This window comes from Globicephala melas, chromosome 19 (assembly GCF_963455315.2).
Source record: "Globicephala melas chromosome 19, mGloMel1.2, whole genome shotgun sequence".
NCBI lineage: Eukaryota > Metazoa > Chordata > Mammalia > Artiodactyla > Delphinidae > Globicephala > Globicephala melas.
In genome coordinates this window covers 14,405,528-14,432,760 of record NC_083332.1, presented here as the reverse complement: position 1 = coordinate 14,432,760, position 27,233 = coordinate 14,405,528, and the positions used below count along the sequence as shown (strand labels likewise).

The window sequence follows — 27,233 nt, the reverse complement described above, 5'->3', positions numbered from 1 at the left end:
TAGCAATAACTCTTCGTTTTGTTAGTTAAGTGGTTGCTTTAGGGCTTAGCATGTACATCTTTCACTTAACACAGTGTCCATTCAAGTGATATTATATTACTTCCCATAGAATATTGGAACCTTTACATTAGTTCATTTCCATGAATTTCTCTTCTCCTGGCATTTGTGCTATTGTTGTCATACAATTTGCTTCTATGTTTGTTAACATATATATTAATAATATAGATACCCTTAACTACATTGTTTTTATTCTTGCTTAAACAGTAATTTGTATTTTGGCAATAATTAAATAATAAGAAAATAGTATTATGTGTTAACCCTGTAGTTACCATCTGTGGTGCTCTTCACTCCTTTGTGTAGATCCAGATCTATTTGTTATCCAAATACACATATAATAGGTCTCTTGAATCTCCCCTTCCACTCACTAATATTTTATTCATCATTTTTTAAAGCTTATTTTCTCTGTGTCTATCCCAGCACCTCACATAGCATCTGGTGCTTTCTAATCAGATACCACAGGGCAGAATTCTTCACACAAACCTACATCCATTAGTATAATCCTCACGGTCTGCCGTACACACTATCATACCACAGTCCTACTCCATTCTCCACCAGTCAGTCACTTTCTATCATAGCACATTCTCACAGTTAACATCACAAATGTCACACACAATCACACACATGGTCACAGAAATGCACCATGCTCACTCCAACACACAGAGTTTTGCATAGTTACTCTCACAGAAACACAAAATGACAGAATCACAGGGTGGTGCACTAACTCACAAAATCAGTCAGGTGACAGAAACTTAAATAAAAACTTAAAATATAATCACTGTTGTTCTAAGGGGGCATAGAGTCAGGTTAAGGAGCCGTGAAGTGTCGGGGGAGAAGTGTAATCAGGGAAGCCCTCTTGGAAATGTGACATTTGTATCCGAACGTAGGGAACTTTGAAGATACCCGACATAGGAGCCATTTTAGGAAGAGGGGACACAGTCACATCCACCGTCACTAAATCACAAACACAGGAACCATATGCACAGGATGACACTCTACCCTGACCCCTCCCCTCCTGCCTTCAAGGTAAACCATTCCCTGAGAAAGAACGCCCTAGGGAAGGCGGGACTGGGTGGAAGCATAATGCACCTGCGCACTCCACTCCCAACTGCCCACCACACACCACACACTTTTTTCAGGTTCCCCAGCTCAAAGAGAGGGACTCACTCTTCACGCACTTTGTGTAGACGCGAGCGCACTAGCGCGCGCCCACACACCACCCGGCCCCCTGCGACTAGCCCAATGCTTGTAATTCTCTGCTGCGTTGCTTAGGGAGGTGAACCGAAACCCTGTGCCTGCGCACTTCAATCCCAGACCGTCTAGTGTGACGCTCGGCCAGTCTCTGTGGCAGACCCAGGCTCGGAGCTGAGAGGAATCATCGGGACTTCCAGGCTCCTTCTGCAAGGCCAGTGAGAGGTCAGCGTGGCAAGAGCCGGGGCACAGGGGGCGGTGTTACGAACCCCCAGAGGAGCTGAGCTGTGGGAGTTGAACTCCCGGGTGCCGAGCCTTTTTCTGGTCAGGACTACATTTCCCAGTGGCCCCCGCGAGCACTGGGCCCGCTGCGCCTTTGTGTCCTCCGGAGGCCCGGTCGTTTCTTTCCGGGCCCGCGGAGGCTGGGTTCCCTCAGATTCAGGGCAGGAGGTTGGCCCGAGAGGAGGTTACCCGAGTTTTCCGGACTTGAACCTGGTCTTCCGGCACTTCAGTTCTGCAGGTAGGAAGTGGGTTGAGGAGCGGCCTGTGGGTCACCCTGACGTCGGTCCCCGGGCCTTCTGTGTGACTCTTCGTGTGAGACGGGGTTGAGACCTTACGGTGCGTGAGCCTGCCACCCGATGTGCCTGTACACGTCGTATCTGTGTGACTGTGGGTGCGAGTGAGTCGATGGTTGGTGCCACAGAGGGCGAGACTGTGAGCGGGGGCGGGAGGGTACTCTCTGTCTCCCGTTGTTCCTGTATCCTCGGCTTCTTTGTGACTGGAGTGTGAGATCACCGGTTGTGATACCCTAGTATTTGAGGCTGGGGGCCATGGGAGAGGGTGACGGTGTGAAACTGCCCGTACCCGTGGCCGCTGTGATCTGTGTAAGATGGTGGTTGGCGCTGTAGTTTTTAAGAATCTGTGAGTGTATGTTGTGGTTTTTTTTTTTTGCGGGGGGGGGGGGAGGGCGCTGAGTGAGACTCTGTGCCACCAGTATCTATTAAAGCTAACCAGGTGATGCCAGTGTGCCACCAAGTTTCAGAACCACTGACCTACTGGAGAGGAGAAGGAAAGTGGAATCAGGAAGACCTTTATCTGATCTCGGTGCTGTTATTTATTAGCTGTGTGTCTTTATGCAAATGATTACATTACTTGGAGTTTTTATTTGTAAAATCTAGAAAATCTCTTGTTAAAATAATAAATTAGGAAGTGATTTAGGCACAGGTTAAATTGTATGCAAGAAGATTCCTAGGTCTCCATTCTGCCTTCTCTCTATTGGAGGGAAGGGTGCAACAGAGGAAAGAGAAGCAGAAAAATTCTAAGCTAGTGATTCTGGATGCTGCAAGGAAAGCCTAGTTTCTCATGTTCTCTTACCCATCTCACTCATCTAAGGACACTGCCATTTCCCAAGAGAAGAGTCAAGGGGAGGAAAGAATGGCTGTTGGACTTCTTAAAGCCATGTACCAGGTGAGCTGGTGTTTTCTCTTTCCTGAAATATTTTCCTGCTTTTCAAAAGAAGCAGACATTAATTTTCCTTCTGCTGAAACTTTTCTGGGTGACCAATCATGTCACTTCTTAAAACCCTCCAATGGATTCCCACCTGATTCTGGATAAATGTTGAAGTCCTTGCCTTGGCTTGCAAGGCCCTACATAAACTCGTCCCTGGCTAACCCTCTGACCTCATCTAATTTTTCCCACTCTGTATATCACTCACTTGGCTCCAGCCACACTAGCTTCCTTGTCGTGATCTGAGTGCATTCTTAACTCATGGCCTTGCACTTACTGTTCTCTCTGCCTAGAATGCTGTTCCCCCAGATACAGACCAACTTCTTCATTCTGGTCTCTGTCCAAATGTTCATTCATTCAACAGATTTTTGCTAAGCACCTATTAACTAAGAGGGCTTAATCCTAGTCTTCTTTTCTGCTCTGTCTACACTCCTTTGTTGATCTCACTCTGTTTCACGGCTTTAAATACCATTTATATGTCAACAACTACCAAATTGTATACAGCCCAGAAATCCAGACTCATATATCTAACTGCCTACTCAGCATCTTCATTTGGTTGTGGAATGGATACCTCAAATTTAGATGTCTCAAACGGAGTGAAATGAGCCATTGGAAGTTTGGGAGCATAGGAGTGGCATGATCTGATTCCCATTTAATAGGATCACTCTGGCTGCTATTGAAAATAAACTGAATGGGACAAGGATAGAAACAGGAAAATCAATTAGAAAACTCTTACATACTTCCCCATCTAAGATGTTCAAGCTAAAAGTCTTCCATTAGGAAATTCTGTTTGTCCTGCCTTCAAAATATATCCAAAATCTGACCACTTATTACTACCACCAGTTTCTATTCTGGTATAAACCAATATCTCTCACCTGGATTATTGCTATCCCCAACAGAGCAGCCAAAGTGATCCTGTTACGTATGTCATATTATGTCATTCCTCTTCATTTCAGGGAGAGAAACAATGGAAAGTATAGACAACTCTTTAAAACAGTTTAGCTGTAAGGGAAGAAGAGAAATGAGTGGTAACTGAAGGAGAAACTGTAGTCAACAAGGTTTTTTAAAGATGGGTATATGTCTGTGGGCTGATGTTAAAGATTCAATAGAAAGGGAAATTGAAGATGAAGAGGAGAGAGGAGGGAATTGCTGGAACACTGCTTGCGAAGCTGAGAGCAGCTGAGGTCTAGGATACAAGTGGAGGGGTTTGGCCTTTGCTAGGAAAGTGGGCTGTTCATTTATAGTAAAAGGATCAAGTTAGAGTTTATGGGCCAGATGCAAGTAGATGTGTAGATGTTGTGGGAATTTGTGGAAATTCTCTTAAAATGACTTTTGTTTTTTCAGTGAGACAAAGCAAGATCCTTAGCTGAGAGAAAGGATGGGGGGTGAGGTATTGAAGATTGAGGAGAGAGAAGAAAGTATCAAATGGTCATTTAGGAGGGTGGGGGAAATGAATGGACTAGAGAGATGTATCATGTATGTAGGTAGAAATGTATCATTTTGGCCCCCTGGAAGTTAGTGATCATGAATTTAAAGTGAGACCAATTAGCATGATTTCTCTAGCAAAGTTCAGCTGTGCAGCTTCCAGAAACAGAGTATGCTGAGTGATGGCTGTGGTTTAACCAGGTGAGTATAGTTAAGTGAGAGGGAGCCGGGCAGTTGAGGGTATATGCGTGGGGGTGATTATAACAAATGGTTGTTCTAGGAAGTGAGGGTATGTGGGAGTGAAGAACAGTGAAAACGTGGTGAGATCAATGATTTGTAGGTTCTAGTGTGGTGGAAGAATTATCCTAATTGGGGTACCAGAGGGAAAAAACTGGAATATAGGAGGTAGAAGTGAGAGTGGGAGAGTTGGGATTATGGAGGGTTTTGTACTTATTGGTAACGACAAGGTCTAGGGCATGATCATGAAGTGAGCGACTGTAGAAGTGTGGAAGACAGGCTTATTGGAGAAGATGGGGTCAGAGAACTGAGAGGCCAGGCTGTTGGGAGGGTTATTTATATGGATATTGAAACATATGGGTACTCCCGTACGTTTAATGGGAGTACCATTGGAGAGAGTAACAGTGAGTTAGATGCTGAAGTGTTCAAGTAATGACAGAGAATTTGCATCTACGAGGAATTGGTAGATAATGGAAACAAGAAGTGATAGTGACATAGCCTGATTTCATGAGGTTGAAAACTAGGTATATTTTAGGAAAGAGGGTGGGGCAATGGTATGGAAACAAGTGTAAGGAGCAAAGAGGTCACCTACCTCACCTCCATGTGCTGTGTACAAGGGATGTGAGAAATAAGACAGTCACCACATGACAGGGCTTCAGGGAAAGTTGTCTTCTCCGTTGGGAATCATGTTTCTGTAAGGCAAAAACGTTAAGGGAACTGTTGACTTTCTTTAGACTGGTTTGATTATAATTATGAATGGATTTTGAAACCAAGTATTTGGTTAGAGTTCAAATATTTTAAGAGGTTCTTTGTTAGAGGTCAAATATTTTAAGGTTAGAGTTTAAGCTCCTTATGTTGACATTGTAATTATTTTCATTGACTGTATAAATTAAAGACTCAGTGAAAAAATGTGTATGTTGTATATAAAAAATTTATACATTTATTATACATATTTATGTAAGCTAAGGAAAACATTTTTGGAAGCATGTGTATCACATGAAACTAACTCTTAACAGGAGCGTTTCTGCAGTATATGAAGGATGTTATTGCTAGGGCAGAGAGAGAAATTCACAAACGACTTCATATAATTAAATAAGAAGAAAAGTTACTGTGTGTTGAAAAAACACTTTAAGAATTTTTATTTTGTAGAGACAGTTTTTTAAACTATGACAAAATTGTATCAAATGCCCAATTAAAAATCTTGCTTTGACAGATTCACCTCTTCTAATTTTGTAAGAAAAGAAAACAATTTACGAGTGTGTATGTGTGTGTGTGTGTGTATCCATCCCCACACACAAACACATAATGTATGTTAGTTTTCATCAGGTGGTCACATTATAGAAACCTGGAATCCAGCTGAATCATAACATAGCTCCAAGTTTTTAAGAACTTTACTCAGCCCCTATAAGCAAAAACAGTATTATGGGGCTTCCCTGGTGGCACAGTTGTTGCGAGTCCGCCTGCCGATGCACGGGACGCGGGTTCGTACCCCGGTCAGGGACAATCCCACATGCCGCGGAGCGGCTAGGCCCATGAGCCATGGCCGCTGAGCCTGCGCATCCGGAGCCTGTGCTCCGCCACAGGAGAGGCCACAATAGTGAGAGGCCTGCGTGCCGCAAAAAAAAAAAAACAGTATTATGAGTGGAACACTCATTTCTTTACACAAAATTTTAAGTACTCTCTATAAAAGTATTTGAATTTTAATGGAATTGATCATTTGTTTTGCTTGATCTAGAACAGTTTTCAGAGATACAGCAAGCACTTTATGGTCTCATTTTTGATCCTCTTATAGCTTCTTGAACTTTGCAAAGCATTCATTCATTAATTTAGTTTATTCAGCAAGTATTTGAATGCCTCATGTGTGCCAGATACTGTTCTATAACTGGTATATAGCAGTGACCAAAACAAAAACATACTCTGCCCTCATGGACTTTACATTTTAATGGAGGTGGGGAGCAGACAATAAATAACAAAATAAGTACCATATAGAAAAATAAGGAGGGTTAGGGGAATAGGCAACTTGGGTAAGAGCATTGCTTTTGTTATATACAGAATGATCTGAGAAGCACAAAAGCCCTGAGGGGGAACATTCTTGACATATTTGAGAATGTAATATATGGGAGAGCCCTGTGTGCCTGGGGCAGAATGAATGAGGTGAGTATGGGAAGAGATGAGGTTGTTTCACTTCATTTATTTATTTCATTTCAGGAGTTGGTGACCTTCAGAGATGTGGCTGTAGACTTCTCCCAAGAGGAGTGGGATTGTCTGAATTCTTCTCAGAGGCATCTGTACAGTAATGTGATGTTGGAGAACTACAGGATCTTGGTATCACTGGGTAATAATATCTTCTTGTAAAATTGAGCTTGTACTCATAAGGGGCACTTTGCTACCACCATTGTTGTGAATTTTTGGATAGCATCTGTAGTGCTTGGCTGAAAGTCTGCTGCCTGTGCCAAAGTAACGGGTTAATATTTGTGGAGTTGGCAGTGAACAGGTCTATTATTAATCTGTGTTGGAAGCTTCAACTTCCCTGTCCTTTGAATACATGTCCTTATCACAGTTTTCTCTGGCTTACTGCAAGCTCCCTCTTCCCTGATGATCAAAGAATTGGATGTGAGTTCTGGGATATCTACAGCATGACCAAATTCTGTTTCTTATATGCAGGACTTTGCTTTTCTAAACCAAGTGTGATATTATTGTTGGAACAAGGGAAGGAGCCCTGGATGGTAAAGAGAGAGCTGACAAAAGACTTGTGCTCAGGTGAGTGAAGAGGAATAGGCAGGCAAAAACCTTTGCAGGTGACAGCCCAGCTTGACTCAAAGGTATCACACCTCTTCACTCTTCTTTGTTGTTGGCATGTTCCTCTCAAATGTCCTAGGTCTTAGTAGAAGCTTGAGTCCTTTTAGTGTGTTCTCCCAAAGTTGATATTCTAAACTGTCTGTCCTTTCACATTTTGCCCCCTCTTATCTATTCTGAGTCCCCTTCCTTCCCAGTCTCATAAACCTCTTCCAGTCTTTAAAAAATCTTTTCCTAATCTGATGAACTTTTGAACTTTTGATGAACCACAAAGAGCTGTAACTGAAGTAACAAGTTCAAATCCTGACACTTACATGCAGTGGAACTTTGGGCAAGTTACTTAACCTCTCTGTGCCTTTGTTTTGTCATCTATAAAATGGGATAATATTTTTAAGGTGCTTTCAACAGTTCCTATCTCATATTATGAGCTCAAAAGCTGTTAGCTGCTAGTATTATAATAGTAGTAGTTTATCTCTAAATGCCTCATTTTTCTCTTAATGGTCAGTTCATTCATTCCTTTAACCAACATTTATGGAATTTGTACTTTAAACAGAGTACTTGCAAGATGCTAGGGTATTATACGTTTATGTAAATAATCAAATAGTTGATAGGCTTGTAGCAGTGATAAAATATGGCTGAAAATGGCACACATGAAAAGAAAGCTGACATGAAGGAAGCTCAGAGAGAGGTGAGAGAGGAGTCTGCTTAGTTGGGAAGATGGTCTTTAACAAAAACACAGGTCAGGGACTTCCCTGATGGTCCAGTAGTTAAGACTCCTCACTTCCACTGCAGGGGGCATGGGTTTGATCCCTGGTCAGGGAACTAAGATCCTGCATGTGGTGTGGTGTGGCCAAAAAAAAAAAGGTCAAAAGCTAGAAAACATTTGAGGGAGAAGAGATTAAGAGGTTAGCTGTGTGGTGTGGCCAAAAAAAAAAAGGTCAAAAGCTAGAAAACATTTGAGGGAGAAGAGATTAAGAGGTTAGCTTTGTGGTGTAAGAAGGATTTTCAGATAGGCATAGGAAGCATTAAGGTGAAATGAAGGACTTAAAGTTCAGAAGAAAATTAGGGTCATTGTAAACATCTCTGTCAACACTACTCCCCAACCCATCCCCACCCCTTCCACTACCTCTCCCCAGTCTTTTATGTTCATGTTCAGTTTTCTAAGGAAAAATTTTGATATGGAACTGTAGTATCAAAGAATACATGGCTAAATTTTATTAATTATTATTATTAAATAAATCATACACACATAAATATATTAGACTAAATATGTACTTTAGGTAATAATATAACAAAAAATGTACCTGCTTCTTAACTTAGGATATAGAAGGTTGTCAGTGCCATTTTAGGCCCTCAAGGGCCCCTGCCTAGCGATATATCACTCCCTACTCTTGGACCATCTCTACCACTCACTAGGGTAACCATTATCCTACAATTTTGCTTATCATTTCTTGACTTTTCTTTATTGTTGGTGCCATATAGCCCTAAACAAAATACTTATATTTGCATGTTTTCAATTTTTTATATATGGAAATATATTAGAAATATAGTATACAGATAATTCTGACTTTTTTCAACTCAAAATTATATTCCTGAGATTCATCCATATTGATTTTAGTGACTATTTTTTATTGAATTTTTTTTTTCCTGTTGAAATATAATGTATTCCACTGTGAAAAATCACAATTTATGCATTGAAGGGCATTTGAGTTGTTTCAGTTTTATGTTATTATAAATGTTACTGCTATGAACCTTATTATACATGACTGATGGTGTACATATGCTGGAGTTCATGTAGAGAATATAGCCAGGAATTTACTGCATAATGCTATTTTACTTTCCAAATTACTTGTACTAATTTACATTTCTAACAGCTAACAGCTGTGTGTAAGAGTACTCATTGCTCCACATTCAGAATTGACAAATTTTTTGCAATTTTGATGGGTATGAAATATTATCTCCTTATACTTGTCATCTGAATTTCCTTGACTACTAAAAAAATTTGGCATCTTTTTATATATATAAATGGCCATTTTGATTTCCTCTTCTGTGAAGTGCCTGCTCAAGTCTTTTGTTCAGTTTGGGGAATATATATATTTTTTATGAAGTATAGTTGATTCACAATATCATATTAGTTTCAGGTGTACAACATAGTGATTTGATATTTTTATAGACTATACTCTATTTAAAGTTATAAAATATTGGCTATATTCCCTGTGCTATACAATATATCCTTGTTCCTTATTTATTTTTTGCTGTGCCATGTGGCTTGTGGGATCTTAGTTCCCTGACCAGGGATCGAACCCAGGCCCACTGCAGTGAAAGCGCCAAGTCTTAGCCACTGGGCCACCAGGGAATTCCTACTTATTTATTTTATACATAGTAGTTTGTACCTCTTAACCCCCTACCACTATCCTGCCCCTCCCCCATACCTTCTTTGTACTGGTAACCACTAGCTCATTCTCTGTATCTGTGAGTCTGTTTCTGTTTTGTTATGTTCGTTTGTTTTATTTTTTAGATTCCACATATAAGTGATAATATACAGTATTTGTCTTTCTCTGTATGACTTATCACTAAGCCTAATACCCACAAATGGCAAAATTTCATTCTTTTTTTATGACTGAGTAGTATTCCATTATATATATTCACATACATATATATATAGGTATATATGTCACATCTTTATCCATTCATCTGTTAATGGACACTTAGATTGCTTCCATATCTTGGCTGTTGTAAATAATGCTGCTATGAACATTGGGGTGCATGTATCTTTTTGAATTAGTGTTTTTGTTTTCTTCAGATATGTACCCAGGAGTGGAATTACTGGATCATATGGTAGTTCTATTTTTAGTTTTCTGAGGAACCTCTGTACTGTTTTCCATAGTGGCTGTACCAATTTACATTCCCACCAACAGTGCAAGAGGGTTCCCCTTTCTTCACATTGTTATTTGTGGTCTTTTTAATGATAGCCATTGTGAAATGTATGAGATGATATCTCGTGGTTTTGATTTGTGTAGCTTATGTTTTTGATTTTGATATTTTGTTTTAAGAAACCTTTCTATATTCTGAAGTCATATGGGTGTTCTCAAATTGTCTTCTAAAGATTTTCCTTTTACATTTAGGGCCATAATCCAATTGAAATTGATTTTTGAGATTGAAGTATTTAATTTCTAAAATCAAATGTCTCAGACATTTACTGAAGAAGTGAGCTCTCTTTGCTTATTGTTCTGAATGTTACCTCTTAATATATCAGGTTATAGTATATTTATGGGTCTGATTTTGAGCTCTGTTCCATTCCATTGATCTCTGTTTTCTTACGCCAGTACCACACTATCTTAAATATTTTAATGTAATACTTCAGTATCTGTTAGGGTAAGTCCCTATACCTTGTTTATGTTCTTCAGAATTTCTTGTTTGCCCTTTGGCCATCTAACTAAATTTAGGTCAATTTCCACTAGAAAACAACAAAAAGCTATTGGCATTTGGTCCAAATTTTATTCTATATATCAATTTTGGAATTTGTTTTTATTTGTGAACATAGTTTATCTCTCCATTTACTTAGGTCTTTAAATTTCCTTCAAATGTGTTTTATAATTTTCTCCATAAAGGACATGCACATCTTCTATTAGATTAATTCCTAGGCATTTTAGTTTTGTTCCTGTGTTAAATGTTGTCTGTGTTTTCAATTTGTTGCTCATACATAGAAATAAAGTTAACTTTTGTACTTTGACCTTATATCCAGCAACGTTGCCAAGCTCTCCCATTAATACTAGTAATTTTTAGATTTCCTTGGATTTTTCTGTGGGCAGGCATGTCTGTGAATAATGGCAGTTCCTTTATTTTAATTTCTTATACCCTTAATTTCTTTTTTCTGTTACCCTGTCTTAGATCACCAATATGGTATGAACCAAAGTAGTGATAGCAGGCATTTTTATCAACTTCTGGTCTCAATGAAAGTGCTTTAATATTTTGTAATTAATAATTCTGATGTTTAAATGTTTCTGGTAGATACCCTTTCATTACTGTTTGCTAGAGTTTTGTTTGTGTAAAGCTTTTGAGTTTTAATGTTTTTTTGTAACTGTAGATGATTAGATGATTTTTACTTTTTCATCTGTTTATGTAGTGAATTACATATTTAATGTTGAACCAATCTTGTATTCCTGAGACAAACCCATCTTCATCTTTTCCATTCATAGCTAGCTGCTATTTGCCAATATTTTGTTTAGTTATTTTGCATCTATGTTTGTCAGTGATGTTGGCCTTCAGTTTTTCCCTTCATGTACTCTTCTTGTCAGATTTTGGAATCAGGATTGTCCTAGTTTCATAAAATCTGTTGGTGAGTATTCCTCTTTTTCTTCCTTAGAAGAATTTGGGTAAAATTTTACAAATTTGTCTTTTGAATGTTTGGTAGAACTTTGTTCATCTTGGCCTGGGATTTTTTGTGTGTGAAAAGAATTTAAACTATTAATTCAATTTCTGTTATAAGATTTTGTGTTTTTTATTCTTCTTATAGTCATGGAGTTATGGTTTTTTTCTAAAAATTTATAATTCTCATATAAGTTTTAAAATTTATTAGATAAAATTATTCATTATTTTCTCTTATCTGAAGTTGGTAGTATACGTAAATATGACCTCTTTTTCCTTCTAAAAAGGGAGAAACAAATCTTTCAACTTATTAATGTTTTCAGACATTTTTTACTTCACTGATCCTCTCTAATTTATCTTTAAAATTTTTTCATGTATTTCTCCTCTACTATTTTATTCCGCCTATATTTTTTATGCTATTTTCTCTCTCTCTCTTTTTTGCTGGCTTTTAAACTTAGATAATTCAGTGTTTTTGAGGCTTTCTCTTTTCTATTATAAGCATTTAAGACTATATTAGGAATATAGTTCACATATTTTGGTATGTAACATTTTTGTTATCATTGTATATCTTAACATTTTCTAATTTCCATTGATTTTTTTTCTTGACTATGAATTATTTGGAAGCTTTAAGTTGCAAATTGAAGGTTTTTGTTTGGTTTAACTACATTGTGATTGGAGGATACGGTCTAGTTAACATGCATTCTTTGAAATACTTTGAAACCTCTTTTACATCTTAGGGGTTAATTTTGGTAAATATACTGTGTGTTCTGGAGAATGTCTGTGTGCTGCTTGTGGAGTACAGCATTTTATATATGTTCATTGGATTAAGCTCATTAATTGTGCTGGTCAACTCTTCTGTGTCTTTATGGATTTAAAAAAAAATCTCTTTGAGCAGTATTTTGAAAGTGTTTTATAAGGTGATACATTTGGGGGATTATCTTTCTGGTGAATTCTTATATTATTGTTACTCTTTAAATCTAGTGATGATTCTTCCCTTAACTATTTAGCTTAATATTAATATAACTATATTAGCCTTCTTTTGTTAATATTTCCTTAGTTTAGTTTTTCCCACCCCTTTACTCTCTTACTTTCTATGTGTTCTTTTTGTGAACAGTATATAGCTAAACATTTTTTTGTCCAGTCTGATAATCTAATTGTGTTCTTGTTGAGTTTTAGGAGTTCTTTATGTACTCTGGATATTAACCCCTTTTCAGATACATGATTTGTAAATATTTTCTCCCATTCTATCCGTGGGTTGCCTTTTCACTCTGTTGATTATGTCCTTTGATGCACAGAAGTATTTAATTTTCATGAACTCCAATTTGTCTACTTTTTTCTTGCCTGTGCTTTTGGTATCATAACCAAGAAATCATTGCCGATTATAATGTCATGAAGATTTTTCCCTATGTTTCCTTCTAAGATTATTTTAGTGTTAAGTTTTAGGTTTAAGTCTTTGATCCATTTGGGGTTAATTTTTGTATATGGTGTAACAACTTCTTTGTTTTGCATGTGGATATTTAATTTTTCCAGCGCCATTTATTGAAAAACCTGTCCTTTCTCCATGGAATGGTCTTGGCATGCTTGTGAAAAGTCATTTGACCATATATGTGAGGGTTTATTTCTGAGCTCTCTGTTTTCTATTCCATCAGTATATATATCTATCTTTATGTCACATCACACTGTTTTGAGTACTGTAGCTTTGTAATAAGTTCTGAAACCAGGAAGTGTGAGACCTCCAACTTTCTTCTTCCTTTTTAAGATTCTTTTGACTATTCAGGGTCCATTGAGATTACATATGAATTTTTGGATCAATTTTTCTGTTTCTGGATAAAGCATTGGGATTTTGATAGGTATTACATTGAATCTCTAGATAGTTTTGCGTAGTTTGGACATCTTAACTTCTAATTAACTTCTGGAAATTAACCCCTTCTAATTAAATTCTAATTAACTTCTAATCCATGAACACAGAATGTCTTCATTTATTTTACTTTTTAAATTATTTTTTAGTTTCAGTACATGGGCCTCTCACTGCTGTGGCCTCTTCTGTTGCGGAGCACAGGCTCTGGATGTGCAGGCCCAGCAACCATGGCCCATGGGCCCAGCTGCTCCGCGGCACGTGGGATCCTCCCAGAGTGGGCCACGAACCCACATCCCCTGCATCGGCAGGCGGAATCTCAACCACTGCGCCACGAGGGAAGCCCCTCTTCATTTATTTATATCTTTAATTTCTTTCAGTAATGTTTTGTAATTTTCATTGTAGAAGTCTTTCACATTCTTGATTAATTCCTAAATATTTTATTCTTTATTGATGCTATTGTAAATGGAGTTGTTTTCTTAATTTTCTTTTCAGATTGTTCATTGTTAGTGTATAGAAATGCAACTGATTTGTGTGTGTTGACTTTGTATTCTTCTACTGTGCTGAATTTGTTAGTTATAACAGGTGTTTGTTTTTCTTTTGTGGAGTGTTTAGGATTTCTACATGTAAGATCATGTTGTCTACAAACAGGAACAATTTTATTTCTTCCTTTCTAATTTGGATGTTTTTTATTTGTTTTTCTTGCCTGATTGCTCTGGCTAGAATCATTTCTGACTTTAGTTGAACTGCTCTTTTTTCTTGGTCTTAGTAAAGGTTCATCAGTTTTGTCGATCTTATTGAAAAAACAACTCTTGGTTTAGTTGATTCTATTGCTTTTTTAATTCTCTATCTGGTTTATCTCTGCTTAAATCTTTATTATCTTCTTCTTTCTTCTAGATTTGGCTTAGTTTGCTCTTTTTCTAGTTTGTTAATATTGTTGATTTGAGATCTTTCTTCCTTTGTGATGTAAACCTTCACAGCTATAAATTTCCCTCTTAGCACTGCTTCTGATGCATCCCATAAATTTTGGTATGTCATATTTTTATTTTCATTTGTCTTAAGATATTTTTAAACTCTTCTGTGATTTCTTCTTTGACCCATTGGTTGTTTAAGTGTGTGTTGTTTAATTTCCACACATGTGTGGATTTTCCAATTTTTCTTTTGCTATTGATTTCTAGTTTCATTCCATTACGATTAAAAAAGATAGTTAAGGGCTTCCCTGGTGGCGCAGTGGTTGAGAGTCCACCTGCCGATGCAGGGGACACGGGTTTGTGCCCCGGTCTGGGAAGATCCCACATGCCATGGAGCGGCTGGGCCCGTGAGCCATGGCTGCTGAGCCTATGTGTCCGGAGCCTGTGCTCCGCAACGGGAGAGGCCACAGCAGTGAGAGGCCCTTGTACCGCAAAAAAAAAAAAAAAAAGATAATTTGATTTCAATCTTTTGAAATTTATTAAGACTTATTTTATGGCTAACATATAGTTTATCCTGGATTCATGTTTATTTTCTTGATGAATGTTAGGATTTAAAAAAAAATTTTTTTTTTATTCATGGTGCTTTTGTTTTTTTTGGCCATGTCACACAGCTTGTGGGACCTTAGTTCCCCAACCAGGGATTGAACCCGGGCCCAACGCAGTGAAAGTGCCGAGTCCTAACCACTGGACTGCCAGGGAATTCCTTAAAAAAAAAAAAAATTTTTTTTTTTTTTGCAGTGAGTTTGCCAAACTGCAAAATCTGAGAGGACAGCATTCCACAAGATTGTGCTTATTTCAAACACCAGCTGCAAGTTAGGGGATCCTCAGGGCCACCCTCATTTGTGACCCGCTGGCTACATGTTTGGGAGTGCCTACAGTCACCCTCAGGTTTAATAATTTACTAGAATAACTCACAGTACTCAGAGCAAGAGCTATATATTATCATTACAGCTTTACTGTAACAAAGACTACAAATCAGAACTAGCCGAAAGGAGAAACACCAAGGGTGAGGGCTGGGAGAGTTGCATATGTGAAGTTTCTGTTGTCCTGAGGGCCCACCAGGCATCTCAATATTCAAAAGGATATTACCAACCAGGGAAGCTCTCGCAAGCTTCAGTGTCCAGAGTTTGTTTGTTTTGTTTCATTATGTAGGCATGATTGAGTGAATCATTACCCAACATGACTCAATCTCCAGCCTTCCTTCCTTTCCCAAAAGTCAGACTGATATCATGGTGGCTCAACGCTCCAACCCTTTAATCATATGGTTCGTCTTTCCAGCATGGTTAGCCTCCAGCCTGAGTCATCTATCTCATTAGCAAAAACTATCTAGGGGCTCATCATGAGTCACCTTACTAGTATTAACCATCATGTGTAGTCCAAAGGGCTCACCATGAATAACAAAGACACTCCTTCCAGGAGTTTAGATGGCTTAGAGGTTACCTCCTGGGAAATAGGGACAAAGGTCTGCCAAATTCTTTATTGCACAGTTCTTTTAAGAAATTACAATAGGCTCTGACTGTAATTGAACGGACATGATAGGTAAATTTAGTCAGACTTTGTGGCTTTACATTGTTGGTTCCTCATATACAAAAGCAAAGTGTGTATCTTCTCCCTTTATTCAAATTTTTTGGGGTGGTCCATCAGAATTGTAAAGCTTTTGTTCTTTTCTTATAAAGTTTATTTCTAGGGTTTTTTCCCTCTTCATTGTTGTTGTTGTTGTCAATGTTAAAGATATCCTCTGAGACTAATTATTTTCTTTATGCTTTCTTCTATTGTTTTTTAAAATTGATTCTAAAATTGCAAAATAATATTCTTATTTGAAAAAAAGAAGTATAAATAGTACAGTAATTTCCCCCATAGCTTTTATATTCTATTCTATATTCTATTCTTTTATTTATCTAATTATTCATATGTGGTATTTTGCAAGTCCCAATGTATACTTTGTATATAAAGAAAGATAATTCTTATTAATGTTTACTATTACTAGCTGTCTTTTTTTGCGGGGGGGGGGGCACACCACGCGGCTTGGGGGATCTTAGTTCCCTGACCAGGGATTGAACCTGTGCCCTCAGCAGTTAAAGCGTAGAGCCTTTAACCACTGGACTGCCAGGGAATCCCCTTTGTGACATTTCTTAGTAATATATTCCAAACTGTGTATGTTACTGTGAAAGTGTATTTTATACTTCTTCAGTATAAATCATTGAACAAGTTGATTTTTATTATAATCTTTAATATCATGTGGTATTAATGTTCTCAGCCCTGATTTTTTCTTGCTTACATTTGTCCTTCTTAATCTCTTTGGGTTTCTTCTCTTTTCCTTAATATCTTAATGTTGGAGTGCTCCAGGATTCACTCCTTGCTCCTTTCTCTGCTATCTACACTCATTCTCTTAGTAATTTAGTCTCTTTAAATACCATCTATATGCTGGCAACTCCCAATTTAAAAACCTCTAGTCCAGACTTCTCTTTTTTTTTTCTGAATTATAGTTGATTTACGATATTATATTAGTTTCAGGTGTACAGCGTAGTGATTAAAAATTATATAGAGGAGCTTCCCTGATGGCGCAGTGGTTATGAATCCGCCTGCCAATGCAGGGAACATGGGTTTGAGCCCTGGTCCGGGAAGATGCCACATGCTACAGAGCAACTAAACCTGTGCACCACTACTACTGAGCCTGCACTCTAGAGCCCGCGAGCCACAACTCCTGAGCCGCGTGCCACAACTACTGAAGCCCACGTGCCTAGAGCCTGTGTTCCGCAACAAGAGAAGCCACTGCAATGAGAAGCCCACATGCTGCAATGAAGAGTAGCCCCCACTCACCACTAGAGAAAGACCGCATGCAGCAACAAAGACCCAACACAGCCAAAAATAAACAAATAAATACATAAACTTTCTAAAAAATTTTATAGATTATACTCCGTTTATATAATTATAAAATATTGGCTCTATTCCCTGTGCTGTACAATATATCCTTGTAGCTTATTTATTTTATACATAGTAGTTTGTACCTCTAAATCCTCTACCCCTATCTTTCCTCTCCCTGCTTCCCTCTCCTCACTGGTAACTACTAGTTTGTTCTCTGTATCTGTGAGTTTGTTTTGTTATATTCATTTGTTTGTTTTATTTTTTAGATTCCTCGTATAAGTGATAACATACAGTATTTGTCTTTCTCTGTCTGACTTATCACTAAGCCTAATACCCTCCAGGTCCATCCATGTTGTTGCAAATGGCAAAATTTCATTTTTTATGACTGAGTAATATTCTATTGTATCAGTGTATATATACCACATCTTTATCTATTCATCTGTTGATGGATACTTGGGTTGCTTCCATATCTTGGCTATTGTAAATAATGCTGCTCTGAACATTGGAGTGCATATATCTTTTTTATTAGTGTTTTCATTTTCTTCGGATGCATAACCAGGGTGGTATTCCTGGATCGTATGGTAGCTCTTTTTTTAGTTTTCTGAGGAACCTCTGTACTGTTTTCCACAGTGGCTGCACCAATTTACATTCCCACCAACAGTGTAGGAGGGTTCACTTTTTTCCACATCCTCACCAACATTTGTTATTTGTGGTCTTTTTGATGATAGCCATTCTGACAGGTGTGAGGTGATATCTCACTGTGGTTTTGATTTGCATTTCTCTAATGGTTAGTGATGTTGAACTTCTTTTCATGTGCCTGTTGGCCATCTGTATGTCTTCTTTGGAAAAGAAGTTCTTCTGCACGTTTTTTAATCGAGTTGTTTGTTATTTTGATATTGAGTTGTATGAGCTATTTATATATTTTGGATAACAACCCCTTATCCTAGACCTCTACCTTAAACTTAGTATCATGTGTCCATCTGCCTTCTCAACATTTCCATTTCAAAGTCTAAAAGACATATTAAGTTTATGATGTTTAAATCTGAACTCTGGATCTTCTATACCTCACTACCTAAGCTTGCTGTACCCATAGCTTTTCCCATCAATGTTGATGGCTATTCCATCCTTCCATTGTTCAGACCATAAACTTTGAAGACATGCTTGTCTCATCTCTTTCTATTACATTCTATATCCAATCTGTTGGTATATCCTCCTGGCTTTTCCTATAAAATATACCTAGAATCTGACCACCTCTGTATACCTCCACTGATACCTCTCTGGTCTGAATCATTATCATTTCTCACACTGATTGCTACAATAGTAGGTCCCCTTCCTTCTCCCCTTGCTTTCCACCTTCCAGTATTTTCATTAAATCATAACTAGATATCACTTCTGTACTCACACCACTTCAGTGGCTCTCTATCTCACTCAGAGTAAAACCAAATTTCTTAGGTGCCCTATAAAGCTTTAATAATCTGATTATCCTTTACCCCCTGACTTCATCTCCTACTACTCAGTCCTCTCCAGCCACAGTGGCCTTCTTGCTATTCCTCAAACAATCCAAACATGCTTCTACTTTTAGGCTGTTTCTTCTGCCCAGGATGTTCTTTCTTTAAATATCTAAGTAACTAACTTTTTCACTTCCTTCAAATCTTTGCTTTAATTTTTTGTTTGTTTGTTTGTTTTTGGCTGAGTTGGGTCTTCGTTGCTGCATATGGGCTTTCTCTAGTTGTGGCAAGTTGGGGCTACTCTTTGTTGCAGTGCATGGGCTACTCATTGCAGTGGCTTCTCTTGTTGCGGAGCACGGGCTCTAGGCATGCAGGCTTCAGTAGTTGTGGCATGTGGGTTCAGTAGTTGTGACACATGGGCTTAGTTGCTCTGCGGCATGTGGGATTTTCCTGGACCAGGGGTCGAACCCATGTCCCCTGCATTGGCAGGCAGATTCTTAACCACTGTGCCACCAGGGAAGTCCTGCTTTAAGGTTAACTTATTAATGATTCCTACTTTGACTTCACCAACACTCCTGATCTCTCTTACCCTGCTTTTCTTTTTCAATAGCACTTAGTACCTTCTAACATACAATAAAATTTACTTATTTAGCATTTATTTTCTGTCTCCCCCAAGAACATAAGATCCATGAAGGTAAGGATCTTCATTTACTCCAATATGAAAGCATATAGAACCTTGTACCTGGTACAAGTTTCAATAAATGTTCTTGAAAGAAGTAACTATAAAAATGGAGATTATTTCAGTTCCTGTATTATTCATACATGCATAAAATTATAACTGAGTCCAGTCACCTACATAAGTCCTTCTTGACCTGAGATTTACCTTATTGATTTTCTTATAATTCTAATCATTCCTCCTCAAGTTTCTCTATGATCTATTTTCAGTTTCTGTTCTTACACACTTCAGAACTACTTTCATAAATGTACTTTCTGGTACATAATAGAGTAGACATTTTTTTTCTTATTATTTTTCAGACTGGGAATCTGTGTGTGAGACTGAAGAGTTAACCCCAAAGCAGGACATTTATCAAGTGCGATCATCTCAGAAAGTAATAGAAACACTTACAAGCTGTGGCCTTGAGTACTCCAGATTGAAAGAAGAATGGAAATGTGAGGGCCACTTTGAGAGGCAACCAGTGAATCAGAAGGCATGTTTCAAGGAAAAGACAATCACTCACGAAGAAGCCCCTGTTGATGAAAGAGGACAAGAATATAACAAAACTTGGGGAAGTTTCCATCCCAGCACACTACTTCATACACAACAGATAATCCCCAAAGAGGAGAAAGTACATAAACATAACACACATAAAAGCTTTAAAAAAAGATTAATGGCTATTAAACCCAAGAGTATCTATACAGAGAAGAAACTTTTGAAATGTAATGACTGTGGAAAAGTCTTCAGTCAGAGCTCATCCCTTACTCTTCATCAAAGAATTCATACTGGAGAGAAACCCTATCAATGTATAGAATGTGGGAAAGCCTTCAGCCAGAGATCAAATCTTGTTCAACATCAGAGGATTCATACTGGAGAGAAACCCTATGAATGTAAGGAATGTAGGAAAGCCTTCAGTCAGAATGCACACCTAGTTCAACATCTGAGAGTTCATACTGGAGAAAAACCTTATGAATGCAAAGTGTGTAGGAAAGCCTTCAGCCAGTTTGCTTACCTTGCTCAACATCAGAGAGTTCATACTGGAGAGAAACCCTATGAATGTATTGAATGTGGGAAAGCATTTAGCAATAGATCATCTATTGCCCAACACCAGAGAGTTCATACTGGTGAGAAACCTTATGAATGTAATGTCTGTGGGAAAGCGTTTAGCCTTCGTGCATACCTTACTGTACATCAGAGAATACATACTGGAGAGAGACCCTATGAATGTAAGGAATGTGGGAAGGCTTTCAGCCAGAATTCACACCTTGCTCAACATCAGAGAATTCATACTGGAGAAAAACCTTATAAATGTCAGCAATGTAGGAAAGCATTCAGCCAGATTGCCTACCTTGCTCAACATCAGAGAGTTCATACTGGAGAGAAACCCTATGAATGTATTAAATGTGGGAAGGCTTTTAGCAATGATTCATCCCTTACTCAACATCAGAGAGTTCATACTGGAGAGAAGCCTTACGAATGTAATGTTTGTGGAAAGGCTTTTAGTTACTGTGGGTCCCTTGCCCAACATCAGAGAATCCATACTGGAGAGAGACCCTATGAATGTAAGGAATGCAAGAAAACCTTCAGACAGCATGCACACCTTGCTCATCATCAGAGAATCCATTTTGGGGAGTCACTGTCACCACCCAATCCAGTCAATCACCAAGTCCTGTAGACTATCTCAAAAATACTTCTGGAATTTATACTCTTTTCTCCATCTCTAATGTTGTCATCCTTGTCTAAGATTCATCTCACCTGGATCACTCTATAGCTTTCTAACAGGTCTTCCTGTATCAACATTTGGTCCCCTTAAATTCATTTTCCACCATGCACCCAAACTGATCTTTTTCAAGTGTAAGAATACACACATCACTGCCTCCAGTTAAAAGTTTTTTTGGCTTGCTGTTGTTCTTAAGCTAGCATCCACAGTCTTTAAAACTGTCTATGAGGAGCTTCATTATCTGGTTCTTAGATACCTTTCAGCCTTATTTTATTCCAGTCTCTCTGGGCACTAGGCACTTCCCAGGTCTAAGAGCTTAGATTCTGGAAAATCATAGCTCTACCACTACTGTAGCATTGTGTGATTTTGAGTAACTTGCTTGACTTATGTAAACCTCAGGGTTTTCTTTAATTCTTAAAATAGGGATAATAAAGGATACTGTATTGTAGAAACGTGAGTATTAAATGAAATAGTGTCTATTGTAGATTGGTGCATATTAAGTAAAAAATTTGCATGCAGAGTACTTAACATAGTGCATCAAATATAGCAGATATTCAATTTAATAATAATAGCTAACATGCATTGAGTGCCTACTTTGCACCAGGCACTGTTCTACATACTCAACATATATTAACTCATTTAATCCTTACAGCTAAAACAAGATTCCTTAGTGGATAAAGCAGAACATCATGGGAAGCAGCAGGTCAGAACTGGGGAAACCTAAAAACTTTAGAATATATGTGGGAGTGTTTGTACGCTAGGTGAGTAATTGATATAGACAAAAGTAGTAGAACTATAACACAACCAGTTTTAGGAGATTTCTAAAGAAACAATTGGATATACTAATTAAATAAAATGAAGATTCACTGAGAAAAATGCAGAACTTATATTTAGATCAAGAAAAGAACAGAGAGTATTGCAATTAACTCCAAAAACCCAATAAACAGAAATTTATACTGTAGCATAAAAAGACATCAATCCCAGGTAATTGAATGGGTGAATCTAGGTGATTTCAAAAGCATTTAAACTGTTTCATCCCATAGAAAAAGTATATAAATTTTTATCAAGTGATTATAAAATTGAAACCAAAAGGGGACTGAGGAAAGAAAACTACAGTCAAATGTAGTTTGACTACATTTATATATATACACACATGCATATATATACTTTCATTCAGTGAATTTTGAGAACTGTTTGTCACACACTGATTCAGACATGAGGAGATAACATGATCAATACAAAGACAATGTCCTCATGGAGTTAAAACAATAGATTTTCTAGGCCCAGAAAACTGAAGAACAATAAAATAAATTGAAGGGTATTATATAGCCTAGGCTGAAGAGACTCAAAATAACAAAGTTATCAGTTACTCCTAATTTACAACTTCACTGCAGTTCCAAGCAAAATTCCTCAATGGGCCTTTTTGCCCTTTAATTTCACAGCTTTGTTTTGAAATTCAACTATGAAGTGTGAATTCTAAAGAACAAGAAAATTATCGAATCTAATCTATTTGTAGAAATTTTGCATATGATAAAGTTGGTTTATACCAGTAGAGAAAGGATGGATTTGGGAGTAGTAAAATAATTGACAATGTATATCATGGCAGTAAGGGAAAAAAATAAAATGAACTATTTCAAAATCATCACATTAAAAAAAGCATCACAGTACCTATTACTGGGAAGATGTGGAGCAATAGGAATATTCATACAGTGCAGTTGAAAATAGTTTTTTAAAAAGAATAATGTATCAATATTTAGTAAAGTTGAAGATGTGGATACTCTTTGACCCAGCAATTCCACACTTAAACCTCTACAGAGCCTCTCCTTATGTGTTCAGGGAGATGTACATGAAGACCCACTTCAGTGTTGTTTGTGAAAATGAAAAGTTTAGGGTAAGCAAAACAATCATTAGGGTTTAAATAAGAATTGAAATTAATGAACTAGAGATACTTTTATCAATATGGATACATCTCAGAAACTATTGAAATCGAACTAGAGGGTATTTTGTGTGATATGGTTCCACTTATTTATATAAAGTTTGAAAACATGCAAATCAACACTATGTATATTTTTCATGGCTAAATACCATATGGAAATAGTGTAATAACATTTATGGAAATAATCATCAAATTGTGATGACCTCTGGGGAGGGAGAAAAATGAGATTGAGGAAAGGATGCAAAGGGAGGTATCTTTTAATCATTAATTTCTTTAAAAAATAACTGGCCAGTTCTAAATTGATGGTTGTGGGTTTTTATTCTCTGTATCTTTCTATATGTTTAAACTATTTCATAATTAAAAAAATTTAAGTAATGTTTGCTTTTGTCAGTTATTCCTTCACTATACCTCAGGCATGCCATATTCACCATTCATCCAATCCATAGTCACCATTTTCTTCAGAAAGAAGCTCGTATACAATTGCCTTCCAGATGCAATCACTGTTAACAATTTGGTGACTATCCTTCCAGGCATCAGAGTTTTGAGAATGACTATATTTTTACGCTGAGAGTTTTATATCCTACTTACTGCATTTTCTTCCCCCATCATTCCTTTTTTCCCCCAGCTTTATTGAGGTAGGATTGACAAATTAAAATTATATATATTTAAGGTGTACAACATGTTTTCGTATATTTATACACTGAAATGATAACCACAATCAAGCTAATTAACACATCCATCACCTCACATAGTTACCATTTGTGTGTACTACATCTTACCATCAGTATGATTAACAATCACTCGCTATTTCCCCCCAACCACTCCAGGCCCTGGCAACTGCTAATCTACTTTTTGCTTCTATGAATTTGACTATCCTGGACATAAATGGAATTATACAATATGTTGTGTTTTATGACTGACTTCTTTCCATTAGCATAATGTTTTCAAAATCCATGTTGTAGCATGTATCAGTACTTCATTCTCCTTTTAAAAAAATAGGCTTTATGTTTTAGAGAAGTTTTAGGTTCACATCAAAATTGAGTGAAAGGTACAGAGATTTTTTTCATATGACCCCCCACCCCCACACACGCTTAGCTTCCCCCATTATCAACATTCCCCACTAGAGTGGTACATTTGTTATAGGTGATGAACCTACATTGGCATATTATCACCCAAAGTCCAGAGTTTACATTAGAGTTTACTCTTGGTATTTTTTATTGTATGTGTTTGGATAACGTTATGATGACACAAATCCACCATTATAATATACAGAGTAGTTTCACTGCCCCGAAATTCCCTGTGTTCCATTTATTTATCCCTGCCCACTAACCACTGGCAACAATAAGTTTTTTGTTGTGTCCTTCGTTTTGCCTTTTCCAGAATGTTGTATAGTTGATATCATACTGTATGTAGCCTTTTCAGACTGACTGCTTTCACTTAGTAATATGAATTTAAATTTCTTTCATGTCTTTGCATAACTTGATAACTAATTTCTTCTTAGCACTGAATAATATTCCACTGGCAGGATGTACCACAGTTTGTTTATTCATTCACCCGCCAAAAGACATCTTTGTTGCTTCCAAGTTTTGGCAATTATGAATAAAGCTGCTCTAAACATCTATGTGCAGGTTTTTGTGTGTACATAAGTTTTCAGATTCTTTGGGTAAACACCAAGGAACCCAATTACTGAATCATATGGTAAGAACTTCATTCCCTTTTATTGCCCCAAATATTCCACTTCATGGTTTTGCCACATTTTATTTATCCATTCATCTGTGGGTGGACATTTGGATTGTTTCCACATTTTGACTATTATGAATATTGCTGCTCTGAACATTGTGTACAAGTTTTGTGTGGACAAAAAAATAAAAATATATTTTTATTTCTTTTGGATATATAACTAGGAGTGGAATTCCTAGATCACATGGTAATTCTTTTTTTAAAATTCATTCATTCATTTTCGGCCATGCCGAGTGGCATGCAGGATCTTAGTTCCTCGACCAGGGATCAAACCAGTGCCCCCTGCAGTGGAAGCGTGGAGTCTTAACCACTGGACCGCCAGGGAAGTCCCATAGATCATATGGTAATTCTACATCTGACTTTTTGAGGAACTACCAAAATGTTTTCTAGTTACCACATCATTCTCAGTGTCAATGTATGAGGGTTCCAATTTCCCCACATCTAAACCAGCGCTTATTATTGTTCATCATTTAGATTATAACCATCCTGGTGGGTGTGAAGTGGTACTTATTACCTATGGTTTTGATTTGCCTTTCCTTAATGATGTTGAGAATCCTTTCATGTTTATTTTCCATTTGTATATCTTTGGAGAAATGTCTATTCAAATCCTTTTCAAATTTTTAAATTGGTGTCTTAGTTCAGGATGCTATAACAGAATACCATAAATTGGGTGACTTAAACAACAAACATTTATTTCTCATAGCTCTGGAAGCTAGAAGTCAAAGATTAAGGCACTGGCAGATCTGATGTCTGGGATGGACAGTCTTCCTGGTTTGCAGATGGCCACCCTCTCATTATACCTTCACATAGCCAAGAGAAAACTCATCTCTTTGTTTTTTTTTGACAGCACTAATGTCATTCATGAGAACTACACCCTCATGACCTAATTACCTCCCAAAGGCTGCACCTTCCAGTTGTGGGTTAGGATTTCAACATATGCATCTGGTGGGGTGGGGGAAACACTCAGTCCATAACAGTGGGGTTCTTTTTATTGTTGAACTGTAAGAGTGCTTCATATATTCTAAATACAAATTCTGCTATGGTCTGAATGTTGGTGTGTCCCCCACCCAACAAAAATTCACATGTCAAACCCTAATGACAAATGTAATGGTATTTGGAGGTGGGGCCTTTGGAAGATGATTATGTCATGAGGGCAGAGTCCTCACAGATGGAATTAGTGCCCTTATAAAAGAGCCCAGAGAGCTCACTTGCCCCTTCTGCTATGTGAGGACACAGTGAAAAGACATCCATCTAAGAACCAGAAAGTGGACCCTCACCAGGCATGGAATCTGCCAGCACCTTGATCTTGTACTTTCCAGCCTCAAGAACTGTGAGAAATACATTTCTGTTGTGTAAAAGCCACTCAGCTATGGAATTCCTTATAGCAAAAGGACTCAGACAAGTTACTTATCAGATACGTTATTTATAAACATATTCTCCCATTTTCTAGGTGTCCTTTTACTTTCTTGATGGTGCCCTTTGAAGCAAAACAGTTTTTAATTTTGAAGAATTCCAATTTGTCTATTTTTTCTACTATTGCTATACTTTTGGTATCATATCAAAGAAACCATTAATCTAAGGTCACAAAGATTTACACCTATGTTTTGTTCTAAGAGATTTATAGTTTTAACTCAGACATATTTCTGCATCAATTGATATGATTATTCAGATTTTCCTCTTCATTCTATTAATGTAGGACATTACATTGGTTTTCATATGTTGAAACACCCTCACAGGACTGGGATAAATTCCACTTGGCCACTGTGTATAACTAGCATATTATCACTAGTATTGTGTTGAGGATATCTGCATCTATATTCATAAGGGATACTGGCTTTTAGGACTTTTTTTTTGGTTTTGGTTTTGGCTTTGATATCAAGCTATTGTTGACCACCTATAGGATGAGTTTGGAAGTTTTCCCTTAAATTCAATTTTCAATTTTTGGGAAGACTTTAAGAAGTGTTGGTGTTCATTATTCTAGAATTCGCTAGTGAAGCCACCCTGAGCTTATCTTTGTTGGGGGGTTTGTGATTATTGATTTAATTGCCTTTTTTGTTATAAGTCTGTTAAGATCTATTTCTTCTTGAGCTGGTTTTTGTATTTGTGTATTTCTAGGAGTTTGCCCATTTCATCAAGGTTATCCCTTTGCTTGGCCAACAACTGTTTGTATTATTCTCTTATAATTTTTTTTTTTTTTTTTTTTTTTACGGTATGTGGGCCTCTCACTGTTGTGGCCTCTCCCATTGCAGAGCACAGGCTCCAGATGCACAGGCTCAGCGGCCATGGCTCATGGGCCTAGCCGCTCCACGGCATGTGGGATCTTCCCAGACTGGGACACGAACCCGTGTTCCCTGCATCAGCAGGCAGATTCTCAACCACTGTGCCACCAGGGAAGCCCTATAA

The 27,233-nt window shown here is 37.6% G+C and overlaps 2 protein-coding genes across 2 annotated transcripts in view; one reads left to right on the top strand and one right to left on the bottom strand.

Moving 5' to 3' along the window:
• Positions 1-1,171: 1,171 nt before the first annotated feature.
• On the top strand, positions 1,172-24,707 carry ZNF570 (zinc finger protein 570). Its single transcript, XM_030874690.2, has 5 exons — positions 1,172-1,768; positions 2,641-2,715; positions 6,625-6,751; positions 7,081-7,176; positions 19,755-24,707. The coding sequence occupies exons 2-5, from the start codon at positions 2,683-2,685 to the stop codon at positions 21,107-21,109; spliced, it is 1,611 nt and encodes a 536-aa protein (XP_030730550.1). The 5' UTR covers positions 1,172-1,768; positions 2,641-2,682; the 3' UTR covers positions 21,110-24,707.
• The window catches only part of LOC115862591 (zinc finger protein 420), a 134,238-nt gene continuing 110,388 nt past the window's right edge, over positions 3,384-27,233 (bottom strand). The window contains exons 7-9 of the transcript XR_009559989.1: positions 19,846-19,967; positions 5,009-5,108; positions 3,384-3,756 (exon numbers count right to left, since the gene is read on the bottom strand). The gene's annotated coding sequence lies outside the window, so the exon portion shown is untranslated. The remainder of the gene's footprint in view (positions 3,757-5,008; positions 5,109-19,845; positions 19,968-27,233) is intronic.